This window comes from Narcine bancroftii, chromosome 1, assembly GCF_036971445.1.
Source record: "Narcine bancroftii isolate sNarBan1 chromosome 1, sNarBan1.hap1, whole genome shotgun sequence".
Taxonomy (NCBI): domain Eukaryota; kingdom Metazoa; phylum Chordata; class Chondrichthyes; order Torpediniformes; family Narcinidae; genus Narcine; species Narcine bancroftii.
In genome coordinates, this window is record NC_091469.1 from 52761850 (window position 1) to 52780333 (window position 18484).

At 39.2% G+C, this 18484-nt stretch overlaps 1 protein-coding gene across 1 annotated transcript in view; it reads right to left on the reverse strand.

Annotated features, from left to right (window-relative positions):
• The window catches only part of LOC138758287 (ELAV-like protein 2), a 136447-nt gene that overhangs the window by 45247 nt on the left and 72716 nt on the right, over positions 1 to 18484 (reverse strand). The window contains exon 5 of the mRNA XM_069926992.1: positions 6579 to 6732. Within this exon, the coding sequence (XP_069783093.1) occupies positions 6579 to 6732 (154 nt within the window). The remainder of the gene's footprint in view (positions 1 to 6578; positions 6733 to 18484) is intronic.

An 18484-nucleotide genomic window follows, 5' to 3' on the forward strand; every position in this document is an offset into this window, starting at 1 on the left:
TGGATAGATTTTTGCATAGTTATGGAATTAAGGGATATAGGGAAAATTGCAGCTAGCTGCAGATGAGCCTACCATGAGATTAGCCATGATCTTATTAAATGGCAGAGCAGGCTTTACAGTCCAAATGGCATATTCTTGCGGTTTTTTTTTATAAATTGTTTTCACATTTAGTTTACTTCAATTTAGACATACAGCATGGTAACAGGCCATTTCGCCACAAGTCCGTGCCACCCAATTTACACCCCATTAACCTACACCCCTGGTACATTGTGAAGAGTGGGAGGAAACTAGAGCCCCAGAGAAGACCCACGCAGACATAGGGAGAACATACAAACTCCTTATTGACAGTGCAGGATTTAAACCCTAGTCTGGTCCCGATCGCTGGCACTGTAAAGTATGCTTCAGATTTCCTAATGATTCATTAGGTGGAAACCACTGCTCCTCCACAGAAACTTTTACATTTTTTGTAATATGCATGTTCATGTTTTCTTTCCTACACGTTCAAGAAGGATGATTTTCTATTTGTTCTGGGATCACAAAGCAGTTATTGAACTCCAAGTAAAAGCCTTGTTCTCCTTTACCTCATGTGACATATTTTAAACTGGTTTTTAGGTAATTGATAGAAGTATGGAAGAATCCAACTAAATGACTGCTTCACAGGGAAGGAGTCAAGTCACAGAAATGCTGGAGGAACTCAGCGGGTCTTGCATTGTCCATTGGAGATAAAGACATTACACACATTTCAGGCTTGAGCTCTTCCTCAAGGTAGTAGTGAAAAAGACAGGCATCTGAACACCTTGAGGAAGGTCTCAGGCCCAAAACATCAGTATAATATCTCTCCCTCCCAGGGACACCATGAGACCCGCTGAGTTCCTCCAGCATTTCTGTGTTTTGACTACAATTTCAGCAGACTTTTGTGTTTCACTTCATAGAGACTGGTGGTGGGGGGGGGGGGGGGGGGAGGAGGAGAAGGAGTGCATAAACTTTGAGCAGAGTGTCAAGGGGGGCCATTAGCCAAAAATAAAAGATTGAGAATGGCTGGTGTAGAGCATGGGACAGGAAGCCAATCTACCAATCTAAGAACAAAATAATAGTGCACAGGCAATTATCCTAACTGAACAATTCACCGTTATTCAGTTGATATGCAGTATAATCGCCTGCATAACCAAAGGTTGCATTTTGAAGTTAAATCATGATTTAAAAAAAAAAATCCATTCTAGACTCACCAGATATTTGTATCACACATTTAATTCCTTTAATACCTTTAAAAAGGCACCAAATAATCCATGTTCTACTCACTGGGAAAATTATAATGTCCATCTTTTCTATGGCTAACATTTTCAAAATAATTGCACACTTGCCTACCCTGGACAGTCATTCCCACTTTATAAAATGCCATCTGCAAACACATTTTAAGAGAACGCCCTAATTAAGAACCAGTTCCCGAGAACTAAATTTGCAATTAACATCGAGTTTAATTTAAAACTGAGTGAACCAGATACTTTAAACACTAAAAATGTAACTACAATGTTAAATGGTGGTTAATCATACACTTTTCTCTCTCTCTCTCTCTCTCTCTCGGGAAGTCAGTTGTTTAGAAAATTTCATTACATCAGTTTGTCTTTTTCATGCTGACATTCTCACTCACATTGAAGCCAGTTTTCAAAGCCAGCTTACACAAACTTTTTATTGATCCTCAATCTTCTTGAGTACAATATTCTCTGCCTTGTCCTTTGGGACAAGGCTGATGAGCTCTTTGAGGAAATTACAAATGAACTTCAAGAGAAGGTATTGAACAAGCCACATACACCTTAACATTTCCAAGGACAAGTTAAGTGGTTAGAAAGTTACTGGAGGGAATTCCGCCACCGTCTGGGGATAGTCAGCATGGTTTTGTCAATGTGAAATAATTTCTCCAATCTGAATGAGATTTTTGAAGAGGTGGAAAAAGAACGAGGGCTAGGAATTGTTCACATCGATTTTAGAAAGGTTTGACATGGTAGGCTTGTTCAAAAGTCAGTTTAGATGGAATCCAGGATGAGCTAACCAAATAAACAAAATTTGCTTGTGAAGGAGTCAAAATATAGGAGTTGAAGTTTTTCCAGATCAGGGCCTAGTGAGTCAGTGGTAGGTCCACTGCTGCTTCGCAATGACTTGGGCGATAATGTAGCAAGTTTGGTGATACCAAAATTGGGGGTACTGTGAAGAGGAAAGGTCATCTACAATTATAACAGGATTTCGAACAACTGGAGAAGAGGACCAAGAAATAGCAGATGGAATTGACCTCTAACATAAACAAGGGGTTGCATTTTGGCACATTATAGGGGACAAGACTTGCTCGATAACTGAAAGGATCCTGAAGAGTGTTGTAGAAGAGAAATCTAAGGGGACAGGTGCAGAGTTCCTGAAAATGGTGGTTAAGGTAGCATTCGGCAGGTTGCTTTCATCAGTCATGGCATTGAGTACAGGAGTTGGGTCATATCATCACAATAGAAGACATTTGTGCAACTATACTTGAAGTACTGGGCACAGTTGTGGTTGCTTAGCTGAAGGAAAGATGCTATTATGCCAGAGAGAATGCAGAAAAGACTCTCTTGGATGTTATCAGGACTCGAGGACACGAGTTACAAAGTGACAATCAATAGGCTGGGAACTTTTCTCCCTGGAATGCAGACTAAATTATAGATGTATATCAAATAATGAGGGGAATAGATAAGTAGTCTTCTATTCAGGTTAGGGGAATCCAAAATTAAAAGAGTACAGGGGAACGTTTTTAAAAAGGGAGCCAAGGAAAAACTTCCCACAGTCTGGTGGATAAATGGAACCAGCTATGAGAGGAAGCAATAGAGCTGATACTATTATCAGAATTGAAATATATTTAGACATGGACAGGAACATAATAGAGGGATAAAAGCCAAATGCAAACAAATGGGTCTCGCCCAGGTAAACAATTTGTTCAACATGGAAAAATTAGGCAGTGGTGCCCATTTCTGTGCAGTACATCAGCCATCCTCATCAAGGGCCGTACAGTCCCCTTGGGGGCCACAGCAAATTTAAAGGGGGCTATGGGTGAAAATCCTTAATAAGGAGCCCCCACACTAGCCTCCACCCCCAAAGGTATACAAGTATGGAATCTAACTAAACTTGAGTGCTTCACAGGGAAGGGGGCCCACATGCTTTGAGCAGAGACCCAAGGAAGTCAAAGTTTATAAAACAAAGGGTCGCGATTAGCTGCTGTACATTATGACCAACTCATTCCACTATTTATTAGTAAAGTCATCGTTCTTGCAATACAATTCAGAATTCACATGGCTAGTGTATTTATCTCGATCTCCAACAAATTCTGTCAGCAGACTTACTTGGAAAATGGCAATTCATAAAGGTCAAGTAAATTTTAAATGTCATTCAATAAGACTTTCCAAATCATGAAATGAGGGGTAATTTATCCAGGTCACTGAACATAATGAAGGTGGCATTCAGAGAACAAAATTAATAAAGACAAACTGCACCATTTATTTTTAAGATGGGTTCAAGAAACTGTGGCCTTTGCAAATAATTTAAAGGTGGCAACAAAAGATTATTAAAGAAATCCCATATGCAAATACACACACAAGTATATTCTAAAAGCATAAAATATTCACCTGCAAAGGAATCAAACAGCAATTCTGCAAAGATTTCATTAGATAGTAAAATTCACTGGACATGAAATGGATCAGTAAAAGCAGTAACATCAAGGTTTGCTCAAACTGTATCCATCTTCAGCAATAAAACTGAATGCAGTAAAACTACAAAAATCCATTAATAGCCAGCTCTTCAGCGCTTGACGTCCTGCTTTGCGGAAACTGCCAAAATGTTTGGCCTGGAAGTCAGCCTGAAGAAAACTGAGGTCCTCCATCAGCCAGCTCCCCACCATGACTACCAGCCCCCCCACATCTCCATCGGGCACACAAAACTCAAAACGGTCAACCAGTTTACCTATCTCGGCTGCACCATTTCATCAGATGCAAGGATCGACAATGAGATAGACAACAGACTCGCCAAGGCAAATAGCGCCTTTGGAAGACTACACAAAAGAGTCTGGAAAAACAACCAACTGAAAAACCTCACAAAGATAAGCGTATACAGAGCCGTTGTCATACCCACACTCCTGTTCGGCTCCGAATCATGGGTCCTCTACCGGCACCACCTACGGCTCCTAGAACGCTTCCACCAGCGTTGTCTCCGCTCCATCCTCAACATCCATTGGAGCGCTCACACCCCTAACGTCGAGGTACTCGAGATGGCAGAGGTCGACAGCATCGAGTCCACGCTGCTGAAGATCCAGCTGCGCTGGATGGGTCACGTCTCCAGAATGGAGGACCATCGCCTTCCCAAGATCGTATTATATGGCGAGCTCTCCACTAGCCACCGTGACAGAGGTGCACCAAAGAAAAGGTACAAGGACTGCCTAAAGAAATCTCTTGGTGCCTGCCACATTGACCACCGCCAGTGGGCTGATAACGCCTCAAACCGTGCATCTTGGCGCCTCACAGTTTGGCGGGCAGCAGCCTCCTTTGAAGAAGACCGCAGAGCCCACCTCACTGACAAAAGGCAAAGGAGGAAAAACCCAACACCCAACCCCAACCAACCAATTTTCCCTTGCAACCGCTGCAATCGTGTCTGCCTGTCCCGCATCGGACTGGTCAGCCACAAACGAGCCTGCAGCTGACGTGGACTTTTTACCCCCTCCATAAATCTTCGTCCGCGAAGCCAAGCCAAAGAAAGAAAGAAAAAAGAATATGCAAATCCTGATGATTCAGTATCTGCCTCATCAGCTGATGTTTCCCAAACTCTGAAACTTGCCAGCTCCCATATTTCCCAAGACTCATCACAGCCTCATTCCCCAAAACCTAGAGTTCACTGGAGAATTTATTAGTCTAAAATCTCTAAAATCCAACTTAAAAAATAAGGGAGAGCAACATCCGATACTCTAGATAATATGACAATCCTGCAAAGTCTGGACATTCCAACAGTAACTTCATGCAAAACACCTGCCCAAGTCTTTGCTACTTTTTGCTTCGCTGATTTAAAAAAAATCCTCAATCCTTCTTGTACATTGAGAATCTCAAAGGTTTCAAAGACATGTAAAGTCAACTTTTTAAAAACAACTGTCTAGAGTCTTTTACACCTCATCCAACATTACTGACTCATGCACATTTCAAACTTCATATCACTGAGAAATTATTAACAGCAACTGAAGGCCAAAATAACCCTTCATAACTAATATCCCATGTTAAGGTATGCACTTGTATGCATTTCATGTTATTCATCGCCTCAGCTAATTTCTCTAAGTGTCAGTGCCAATGAAGATTGAAGTAGAGCATTTAAGGCATTCAAGATTCAAGCAAAATGCATTTGCATTAGAGGCCAAAGCCAGATTAACAAGATTCAGCAAGGTGCACATCTAATAGAGAAATCATGGACATTTGCCATCGACAAATTAAGGCATTCAATACAAATGAGAAGCAAGGCCTCCACCAAAGATGTTTGGATTCATATATGTACCAAATGAACCTATGGTATTCTAATATGACTCAACATCCTCCATGGCAGGTCAACAAATTTCTTCCTTTTGCTGCTTCCATGTAGAAATTTACTGAAATTGGTTTGTTTTTCTTCACACTAATATTGATAATTGATGAACAAAATCAAAAAGCATTTAAGAGAGCATGTTTTAGATTAGCAATACAAATGTATTCCTCAGGATAGGAAAAATACATTTGGTATGAATAAGCCTCTGGAAACAAACCATATGAGCAGCCCAGAGATTGACCACTTGAAAAGAGAGTGCGGTAGGTAGAAGAAATTGTTCCACATTAGGAGGAATTTAGCTTCAAAATTAACTCCTTATGAAATTATGTATCAGTATGAAGGGAATCCAATCAGTTTGAGTGTAGTTATCAATATTCAAACCACAGTTATCCAATTAAAGTCCAACAGCAACGGGATTTTAACCTGAAATATCTTCAGTTAAAAAAATCTACATATATTTTAAAAATCAGCTAAAATGTGAACAATGTTCCTGTCCATTGCAGAACGCAAATAGTTTATTCTCCCAATAGTGATCCATATTCTGGAGACGCCAGTTACACATCTGCTATCCAGACTTACTACTAATAGCATGAATAGTTCCATTTTCAAAGTACCAGTGGCTTAAAACAATTTAAATGCCAGATCTGAATGTTTTACTTTAGCTTTACATTTCTGCCAAATTTAAATGTTAAAAATTAGTAACACAATAAAGATTACAACTCCATCTTCTCCAGCAGTGCAGAAGACTGGAACCTTTAAATTTATTAGTTCACCATGCATGAAAGTATAGTTTAAGACTGCACCTCTCGGGAGGGAAGTGACTCGTCAGTGAGCGCTCTTAAATCTATTTTTGCCCATACATATTTATGAATAATTCCAGCAGAAAATTAAATTTTCTGGCTCACATCTCTCAATCTTTGACAGGTTCTGGAGGCAAGTTATCAACATTTGAGGAATTTCACAACCTGGCAGCCTTAAAATAGGTATAGAAATGGGCACATACTTACCAGTAACCTGGTCCACAAGAATCCTGGAGGTAATTATTCGTCCGTATTGGGTGAAAAGCTGCTCCAGTTCTTTTTGGGACATAGTTTTTGGGAGCCCACTGACATACAAATTTGCATCTCTGATGGAAGCAGAGCTGGGGCGAGCATAAGAAACCTGAAGAAAATAATGTTAAAACTTTACATAACAACCAAAGTTACAGCAAGTCTCAACATACATTTATTTCAGATGATTTTGCATATCAAAGAAAGCAACAAAAAAAAAATGAAATGCTCTAGAAATGCAGTGTGGTCAGCATCTTAAGGTAACCCATGTAGCTTTTGTATTTAAAAAAGCTTTTGAAATGCTGATCCATTCCTTTCCAGCTTTTTGACTAAGTTTTTACAGCTGGTAACTGCATTAAAAGATAAAATTTAAGTTAAATAAACTGATGTAATATTATTGCTCATCATGGGAAAGACAGCAGGAACCCTGTACATCTAAAATTTATTAATACAAATGCTGTAAAGAAATCCTCATTCAACTTCATCTATGGAGGAAATTAAGAGTTAAAATCATGTAAATGATATATCCATCATTTAACAATGGAACATAATGTACAAGTATCTTTTGAATTTCAGGTGTAAGCCAATGCTGCAACTAACGAACAGATCTTGTGAAACCACACACTTCTTTTTATAGGTCTTCAAAATTCATTGAGCCGCGATCAGACTTAGAGCTGCTCGAACTTTGATTAGTATCATTTCTTCTGGTAGTGTGTGAAGATTACCAGCATCAACAATGGAGGCTACAATTTGTGGAACAAGCAATTACAAATTGTTTAACTCAATCTACAAGGGTTAACATTTCTGCAATCACCTCTACTTCAATAGAAACAGAATTCAGAAACTAAGCAGCATCTGTGGAGCAGAGAAATAACAGACTTCTCAATTCCAAAAGATTACTGACCCAGAATGACAAACAGGTACTGACTAGCATATGGAGTATTTCAGTATTCTTAATTTCAGATTCAATTTTAGATGTGAAACAAGTTAATGGCAGAATAAGGTGAAATCTGAACCTAGATAATTCCATACAATAAAAGAACTTCTCAAATATAGGAATAAAAATTCAATGGACTATTTTGTATACAAACTTGAAAAAAATCCAGCAATATCTTGATCAAGCATTAACAAATGTTAGACTAGATTTCCTCAGCCCCAAATCAGAATTTAAACTGAAATCAAAGCCAATCCTTTAATTTTACTTAACATGGGTTAAACTAATAACTGGCTCCAAAAAGGTTTAAAGATATTATGAGTATATTTAAATGTATTCTCTTGCATAATCAAACATAGAAATTTATTAAAATCTTGTTAGGATTCCTAGTTTTGTAAACACATACTTATTTCAGTCTAAGCGTTACAGTGGAATGGATTTTTTTGGTCACACACCATTCCCTCTCCCCACCAGGGCCATTTTCACATAGCAAGGCTCAAACAGTAGGAAGGATTAACATTCTGGTATTGTTGAACAAGATTAATATTGATTATGACACCATGGGATCCAACAAAATAGTTAAGAAAGCAGGCGGAGAGAAAGCTAAGATAGTCTTTATTACTACTTCATTGGGGTAAGGGATGAGTGTTAAGGCTGTGTGTTGTCGGGAGTGCCGGATGTGGGAGGTCCTGGAGTCTTCCAGACTCCCGGATGTCCATATCTGCACTAGGTGTGTCGAGTTGCAGATTGTCAGGGACCGTGTTAGGGAACTAGAGCTGCAGCTCGATGACCTCAGGCTGGTTAGGGAAACAGAGGTAGTCATAGACAGGAGTTACAGCCAGGTGGTCACGCCAGGGCCACGGGAGGATGAAAGGTGGGTAACTGTTAGGAGAGGGACAAAAGAACGTAAGGTGCCAGAGACGAGCCCTGTGAATGTAACCCTCAGCAATAAGTACGCCTCTTTGAGCACTGTTGAGGGGGACATCAAGGTTGGGGGGAGTGACAGTGGCTGTGCCTCCGGCACGAGGTCGGCCCCTGTAGCTCAGAAAGGGAGGGAAAGGAAGAGGAGGGCAATTGTGGTAGGAGACTCCATAGTTAAGAGGACGGATAGGGGATTCTGCGGACGCAGCAAGGAGAACCGGATGGTGGTTTGCCTCCCTGGTGCCAGGGTCCGAGATGTTGCTGCTCGTGTCCCAGATATCCTAAAGTGGGAGGGACAGGAGCCAGAGGTCGTGGTACATGTAGGTACCAATGACATAGGGAGAATTAGAGAAGAGGTCCTAAAAAGTGAGTACAGGCAGTTAGGTAGGGAGTTAAAAAGAAGGACCGCAAAGGGGGTAATCTCTGGATTACTCCCTGTGCCACGTGACAGTGTGAATAGAAATAGGATGAGGTGGAGGATTAACACGTGGCTGAAGGGGTGGAGTAAGGGGCAGGGTTTTAAGTTTCTGGATAACTGGGACCTTTTTTGGGGGAGATGTGACCTGTATAGTAAGGACGGGTTACACTTAAATCCCAGGGGGACCAGAATCCTGGCAGAGGTATTTGCTAGGGCTACTCAGGATCCTTTAAACTAGAATGGTTGGGGGGAGGGAACAAAATAGTACAGAGCAGTAAGGAGAAGGTTAGAATGAAAACAATGAAAGTTTGTAGTAAGTATTTGAATATGGATGGGCAGGTGATAGAGAAGGGAAATGCTCTGGAAGAAGATGAAGGGCAATTGTCAGGAAAAGTAAATAATGTTGTTCTTAAAGATGAGGGAAAACAGGGATTAAAAAATGGGAAATCCCTGAAATTCATATATTTTAATGCCAGGAGTATTGTAAAAAAGGTGGATGAGCTGAAGGTGTGGATTGATACTTGGAAGTATGATGTGGTAGCGATTAGTGAGACATGGTTGCAGGAGGGATGTGATTGGCAACTGAATATCCCTGGGTTTCGTTGTTTTAGGTGTGATAGAGTCGGAGGGGCAAGAGGAGGTGGGGTTGCATTGCTTGTCAGGGAAAATATTACAGCGGTGCCTAGGAAGGATAGATTAGAGGGCACATCCACGGAGGCTATTTGGGTGGAACTGAGGAGTAGGAAAGGAGAGGTTATACTTGTAGGGGTGTATTATAGACCACCCGGAGGGGACCGAGGCCTAGAGGAGCAAATCTGTAGGGAGATAGTAGATATTTGTGATAAGCACAGGGTTGTAATTATGGGAGATTTTAATTTTCCACATATAGATTGGGAAACACATTCTGTGAAAGGAATGGATGGGTTAGAGTTTGTGAAATGTGTGCAAGATAGTTTTTTACAACAATATGTAGAGGTGCCGACCAGAGAAGGAGCAGTGTTAGATCTACTGTTGGCAAATGGGATGGGTCAAGTGACGGAGGTTAGTGTTGGCGAGCACTTCGGGTCCAGTGATCATAATGCCATCAGCTTCAATGTCATTATGGAAAGAGAGAAATCAGGGCCAAGGATTGAGGTTTTTGATTGGGGAAAAGCTAGATTTGAGGAGATGCGAAAGGACTTGCAGGGTGTGCATTGGGACAATTTGTTTTATGGGCAGGATGTAGTAGAGAGATGGAAGTCTTTTAAAGATCAGATTTTGAGAGTGCAAAAGCTTTATGTTCCTGTTAGGTTAAAAGGAGGGGCAAAAGGTTTGAGAGAGCCGTGGTTTTCAAGGAATATTGGAAACTTGGTTCGAAGAAAAAGGGAGGCGTACATTAGATATAAGAAGCATGGAGTTAAGGAGATGTTTGAAAGATACATTGAATGTAAGAGGAATCTTAAGAGAGGAATTAGGAAAGCTAAAAGAAGGTACGAGAAAACTATGGCAAGCAGGGTGAAAACAAATCCAAAAGAGTTCTACAAATATGTTAATGGTAAGAGGAAAGCTAGAGACAAAATTGGTCCCTTAGAAAATCAGAGTGGAAAACTGTGTGTGGAACCTAGAGAAATGGGGGAGATATTGAACAGTTTCTTTTCTTCGGTATTCACTAAGGAGAAGGATATTGGGAGATGTGGGATAAAAAAAGCAAATTGGGTAAATATGGGGAATATAGAGATTACAAAAGGTGTAGTTTTAAGGCTTTTGAAGAATATAAAGGTGGATAAGTCTCCAGGACCAGACGGGATCTTCCCCAGGACATTGAGAGAAGTGAAGGAGGAAATAGCAGAGGCTCTGGCGGTAATTTTTCGAATGTCATTAGATATGGGGATAGTGCCGGAGGATTGGCGCATTGCGCATGTGGTTCCGTTATTTAAAAAGGGTTCAAGGAGGAAGCCTGGCAACTATCGGCCTGTAAGTTTGACGTCTGTGGTAGGTAAATTAATGGAGAAAATTCTTAGAGATAGTACTTATAAACATCTGGATAGACAGGGTCTGATCAGGAGTACTCAACATGGATTTGTGGGAGGAAGGTCATGTTTGACCAATCTGATTGAATTTTTTGAAGAGGTGACTAGGAATGTGGATGAGGGTAGCGCAGTGGATGTTGTCTATATGGACTTCAGTAAGGCCTTCGATAAGGTACCACATGGAAGGTTAGTTAGGAAGGTGCAGTCTTTAGGTATAAATTTTGAGATAGTCAAATGGATTGAACATTGGCTGAAAGGGAGAGGCCAGAGAGTGGTAGTGGATAATTGTCTGTCAGGTTGGAGGCCGGTGACCAGTGGTGTGCCTCAAGGATCTGTATTGGGCCCATTGTTGTTCGTTATATACATTAATGATCTAGATGATGGGGTGGTGAATTGGATTAGTAAATATGCAGACGATACTAAGATAGGTGGAATAGTGGATAATGAAGAAGGTTTTCTAGGATTGCAGAGGGATTTGGGCTGCTTAGAAAAGTGGGCTGAAAAATGGCAGATGGAATTTAATGCTGATAAGTGTGAGGTGCTTCATTTTGGTAAGAAGAATCAGAATAGGACATATGTGGTAAATGGGAGAGCATTGAGGAATACAGAAGAGCAGAAAGATTTAGGAGTGACGGTACATCGTTCCCTGAAGGTAGAAACTCACGTGAATAGGGTGGTGAAGAAGGCTTTTAGTATGCTGGCCTTTATCAATCATTGCATGGAATATAGGAGTTGGGAGGTGATGTTGAGATTGTATAAGACGTTGGTGCGGCCTAATTTGGAGTTCTGTGTGCAGTTCTGGTCGCCTAATTATAGGAAGGATATAAACAGAGTGGAGAGAGTGCAGAGAAGGTTTACCAGAATGTTGCCTGGGTTTAAGCATCTGGAGTATGGGGAGAGATTGGACAGATTGGGTCTTTATTCTTTGGAGTGTAGAAGGTTGAGAGGGGATTTGATAGAAGTATTTAAGATTATGAAAGGGATAGACAGAGTGGATGTGGATAGACTATTTCCGTTAAGAGGAGGAAAGATTAAAACAAGAGGACATGAGTTAAGAATTAAGGGGCAGAGGTTTAGAGGTAACATGAGGGGGAACTTCTTTACTCAGAGAGTGGTAGCTGTGTGGAATGATCTTCCGGGAGAAATAGTGGCGGCGGAGTCAATTGTATTATTTAAGAAAAGGTTGGACAGGTATATGGATGAGAGGAAGATGGAGGGTTATGGGCATTGTGCAGGGAGGTGGGATTAGAAAGGGGTGTTTGGTTCGGTGCGGACTAGAAGGGCCTAATGGCCTGTTTCCGTGCTGTAATTGTTATTATTATTATTACTGCAATATCCAGAGGTATAAACCACTGATTCAGAGAAGGGAGTTCATTTTTAAATGCTGCATCCCAAGAGTAATTTGCACATGGGGCATTTATTAATGCATTTAAAATAGAAACCTAAAAATACATGATACTTTCAATCCTACATGTTTTTACTTGAATACAACCACAATCAAATTTGCATTCAAACGCCAACTTCCCAGTTGAGTTCTAGTTTCCTGACCATTCATTTGCATTTGTCCCACCCAGCTCATTTACAGTCTGTCTACCCAAACCTTAAGGGGGTAGGTTGGAGTTGCACAGGGAATTGCAATACTGGAATCTGAAGCTAAATAAACTGCTGGAGGAATTCAGCAGGTTGAAGAACAGTAGGAGAAAAATGGTTGACAGAGATCCTCCAGCAGATTGTGTTTAGCTTAATGGAGCAGGCCCTGCTTTGTCAAAAATGGTGGAACAAACTATTTTACTCACCTTTTCCACTGCCATTAATAAAAAACTTTAACCTGTTTTCTACAACTTAAAGTATTTCGCAAATTCTCAGCCATCAGCTTCATTTTCCTTTAATCTCCCACTGGTAAAGTCAGTTTTTTGGAGCATTTTCTGGATTGAAAGCATCAGATTGTGAAATTTTCCACTGTTTTGGTATTTATTTTTTAATTTTTGTTCTTGCAAAGGCCATCAAATTAAGTTGTGTAAAATTTACATCAACATGTGGGCAAATTAAAATTAAGAGTCAAAAAATAAAGTTTAAAATACTCTGTGGCAGGCAACATCTCTGGAGTAAGTAGCTAGTTTAATTTTGTGTGGGTCACTCCTAATATATTCTGCTAATAATTCAAAGCTTATACAAACGGCTCTGGAGACAGTGGACAACTCTGCTTCCAAGATCTACTGAAGGGGAATGTCAACAAAATTTGGCCATTTGTTATGATCCCTGCTTGCAGTTTAGAATAGTGTTTTTACCCCATTAATATAGGTTTGCCTCAGACCAAATTTCTCCATTACTTTAAATAGATAAGGCCATTCCAATCTATCAAAGGGCTTTCCTGAATCCAAAGATATTGCTACACAGATGTTCTCTGGATTGTGCCAAATGCATTATATTCAATAATCTTCAAGTTGTCAACAGCATGTCTATAAAACCTGCTTGGTTCAGATTTATTAATTTTGGGAGATATTGGCCCAATCTCTCAGTTAGTGCTTTGGCTATTACCTTGTAATTTGTATTTAATAGTGAGATGGGTCTGCAAGACGCAGGCTTTTTTTTTAAAGCACATCTTTATTCTTCTTAGGTAGCACCATAGTTATTGCTGTTGAAAAGGTGTCCAGGAGAGTCTAAGCCTCTGTCACTTGATTAACCACACCCATCATGAGTGGCATCAACAAATATTTACAATTTTTGTAAAACTCAAGCAGGAAACTGTCCTCCCCAGAGACTTATTAGCTTGTAACAGTCCAAAAGCTTTTTCAATTTCCTCCCTAGTGAGGGGGGGGGGGTCACTAAAATTCATCTGGTCCTGGTTCAATCTCCGCAGCTCAATTCAGTTCAGGAAGTCATCTATTTTTGTTTGTTTCTGTGACTATTCTGATTTACAGGGAAGGATTCACGGTGGGCCAAGATGAACAAAATAAACCTATTCGCAGACGATAATGCTATTATACTTGATGGAACCAGCTGAGTCATCGCCCAAATTGCAGGCCACCCTGGAACATGATGGCATAATCTCTGGATACAAGGTAAATTTGGAAAGAAGTAGGATTATGGCCTATTGATTTGGACTATTAAAAAGTGGAGCCACTTCAAGTGGCAATCAGATATTTTTAAATACTTAGTGATAATAACAGAGATTTGGGAGACTTATACAAAGTCAACTATACCCCTATCCTTGAAAAGATTGAAGACTATTTAAACAGATGGAGAACCCTGCCCATCAAAGTGATGGGTAGGGTAAACTGTATCAAAATGAAGGTGTTGCTGAGATTACAATATTTATTTCAATCCATTCCTATTTATCTAGTACAATTTTTTTTTAAAATAAATGGCAGCATAAGAACTTTCCTGTGGAATAGCAAAGTCTCCAGAATCTACATCAAAATTGATGTGGGATTATAAATTGCGGGGGAGGGGTGCTACAATTACCCAATTTTAGGAAATATTACTACGCAGCCCAGTCGAGGTTCCTCGCATTTTTATTTGAAGGTGAACCACCAAAGTGAATTAACATAGGATTACATAACATGGGGGAGAGAGTAGTGAAAGATTTCATTTACAAAACAAATACCAAATTAATAAGAACAGATAACCCCCATCCTAAAACATCTGGATAAAAATATAGAAGGAAATTAATAATTTTATTGGTAAAGAGATTGTAATATTGTCAAAAGCACACTAATGCCTATGAATTTAGGTCACAAAATTCTGGTTATTTGGCACTAAAAGGGGATCTGAACTATTGAGGACTGCTATGGAAATAGACAGCTCCCATCCTTCAAACAACTGAGGCCTAATGGAACCCTTCACTACTTTTTACAGTCAAGATCCTTCCAGAAGGAAAAATGGGGCCCTACCATGACCCCACCTGAAGGGAATGAGGTGGAAGGGCTACTTCGATTGGGAGGCGCTCCTAAATTTATATCCAGAATGTACTTTGAGACCCCAAAGCTGGACCTGCAAAGATCAAGGGAGAGGTGGGAGTCAGACTTTGGAACAATGATGAAGTGTTGGTCAGATCCATGTAGGAAAAGTGTAACATCGGTGATCAACACCAGACTAAGACTGTTTACAATTTAATTTCTTACACCACAAAAATTACATAAAGGAAAATCAGAGATATCAGAAATATGCTTCAAGTTTGGGTTAGAAATTGGTAACTTTATACACTTCACATGGATCTGTGCGAAGGTGAGACCCTTTTGGTTGGAATTATCTAATATATAAATTAGGATTATGGGAACGGACTTCCCACTGGATCCAGAGTTGTATTTATTGGGAAACCTAGAAGACATGGACAGAACATTAAATTCCAAATTAAATTTGTAGATATTGCCCTGTCAGCAGCAAACAAAAATGTATTGCTATCACCTGGCAGTCCGACTCCCCCCTGCTCATCGCACGATGGACCACAGAGATGCACAACTGTGTGCCCATGGAGAAAATAACAAGAAAAAAAATAATACTTTTGCCACAATATGGCAATCTTATCTAAAGAACTTCGGTGCACATCTATAGCAACAGTCCACAGCACCAAAAAGTAAACAAAATACACAAAGACAACACCAGTGAGGCACCTCAAAGAATGGAACTAGATTAGAAAGACTGGCAGTATGCTGGTTTTCTTTTACCATTTTTCTGTTTGTCACTTTAATTGTTTTAGTTGTTTAATTTTCAGTTTTGGGAGAGGGAAGGAAATTGTAATCAAGTTGACAGTGTTTGTATCTGAGAAGTGAATTATACTAAAAGTGTATACATGCTTAAAATAATTGTTTTTTTCCCCCCCCAGATAAAATCTTGGAAAAATTGAAAAATAAAATTTTCAAAAAAGAGAAAAAAGTTTCATTTTCATGACCTGATGCCAGAAAGAGTGTCCAAAAAGCAGATAGTAAGGCAATCATTCTCCATGATTTATGCTGGATTAAAAAGGATACATGCAAAGAGATTCTGCTCTGTACAGACAACCCCAGTCACTTTTGGTCAAGACTATTTCAGAGAATTTCAGAGCAGTTTGAACATTCAAAATTTTATAAAAAGTCTTGGAGAATGGCAAGAGTCAGAATAGAGAAACAAATCAAAGACAGTATTCTGTTCTGCTACAATAATACATTTGAATTGTGAATGCAGTGCTGGGAAAACTGTTCATCAGTTCAGTCTGTTAAATGGGATCAAGTAACATAGAAAGCAGCAAGTTGCACAACACGTTAGTCAAGACAAAACTGAACTTTTAAAAAAAAAACTTGGTAGAGAGTAATAGTACACAGCCAAATAGTGCAGATGGGTATTTGTGCTTTAATTTGTGTGCTTGGATAGTGTGGGAACAGAGTTGAAAGCAATGCTTGCTACACATCTCTATACATATGTCTGAAAAACACTGGCACTAAGAATTTGGTGCATTGCGGCTTGATGAGGCTGAAGAAACAACTTAAACCAGAGTTTTAACAATTAGTTTAAATAAAGTATTAATTCACTTGGCTGCACAGGTCAGATCAAGATTGAAGATCAGGTGGCCTATCTGTGGGTCACGATCTCAAGGAACCATATCTGCAATACAAGCCTTCAACTGGAAGCATCTTGGTTGAGCTACTGAGTTCAATCAGACATCATGATGCTTTTTTAATTTTTTTAAAAATTTTTCACACTGTGAACCATATCAATCAAAATACATACAAACATTTCCCTCTTAAATATACACAGTGGCATTTTCTCCCCTTTTTTCCCCTACTTTCCCTCCCCCCTTCACACCCCCCTCCAAACCCATTAAACGTTCAACATATACAATACAATAAACCCATTAAACAATGTCATCACACAATGAAAATAAAAAAAACCAAAACAAAATGGTGTCATCTACTTTTATACACAGGATCAAGTCATTTTGTCTTTTTATCATTTTAGGGGATGGAGGTCCGAGGCAAGCCCTCCCTGTTATGTTTCAGTTTCTCACATCCCCAAATTGCATCTACTGTTGTTCCCATTTCCTTCTTACAGCGAAAACATCTGTCTGATAATGTTGGGTCCCATTTTTTTTTTAAACTTTTGGGGTGTGATATATAACCTGTATAACCAATTATTCTGTATCATGCATAACCTCGTGTTTATTATATCCTTCATAGTTCCAGAGGATAACTTTTCCCATGTTTCATTTTTTATCTTTATGTTTAAATCTCTTTCCCACTTTTGTTTGGGTTTATAGCTTATTTCATCATAAAAGTGAAGTGATACCAATGAGTAATGCAGATTATACAGAATTTAAAAAAGAATCACGATTTAAATGGCAAACACAAGCAATCCGATACCTAGGTATTAGATTAGATAATAATTTAAGACACCTGTACAAATTAAATTATCAGCCATTAATTAAAAAAATTACAGGAAGACTTAGAACATTGGAAATAATTACCACTAACGTTGATAGGGAGGGTAAATTGCATTAAAATGAATGTCTTCCCAAGGAGGCAATACTTATTTCAATTGTTACCAATTACCTTAACAGAGAAATTCTTCAATGAACTAAAGAGAATAATAAGGAAATTTTTATGGAAAGGGGGGAAACCAAGGATAGCGTTAGATAAATTAACAGAGAGGTACAACCAAGGTGGTTTGCAGTTACCAAACATTAAAAATTATTTTAGAGCAGCACAATTAAGGTATTTATCAGATTTTTAATCAGACAAAAGAAAAACCAGATTGGATTAAGATGAGCTAGATAAAATAGGGGAGAAGGTACTGGAACATATACTTTATAAGTGGGATGAAAAGCTGGTGCGATATAGAAGCTCACCAGTACTGCATCATTTACTCAATATATGGAAGAAGAATCACTTAGAAAGGAAAAAACAAATTGCAAAATACCAAAACCATTATTGTCGCAAAATCAATTAATCCCTTTTACAATAGATAACCTTTCCTTTAGAGAATGGGAGAGAAAAGGAATAAAAATAGAAAATTGTTTTTTGAGAAATAATTTATTAACATTTGAACAAATGAAGTACAAATATGGAATAACTAACTCATGGTACAATGTTTGCATACCACCAACTGAAAACCTACTTAAAGGATAAATTGGGAAACAGACTGAGCTTACCAGAAGGAAGCAGCTTTGAATATGTGATTACAGACACAATGATAATAAAAAGATTTATAATGAACATGTACATCAAACTGCAAGAGAAGGAAAATGATGAAATAAGTGACATCATGATGCTTGAGGGAGCAGAAGGCTCATCCCCTTGGTGATTGTTGGTCAGAGAAACATGCAACCACAATTCAGGGAGGTTATGGGCAGGCTGTGTTTTGAGGGCTTTCAAGTTGGGGGTGAGAGACAAATGAGGGTCAGTGAGGATAACCAGATTTCTGAAAAGGTTTTGATGCCTGCTTGATGATAGTTGGGAGTGGGAGTTGCAAAGAAGCCAAAAGGGTAAGATTAAAATTGTTAGAATTCATTTAGAAGACAACTAGAATGAGGATGGCAGAAATACAAATAGTGGGGCTCTCAAATGAAACCCAAATAGATGAGGAAATTAAAAATGTGGCAGGAGAACAG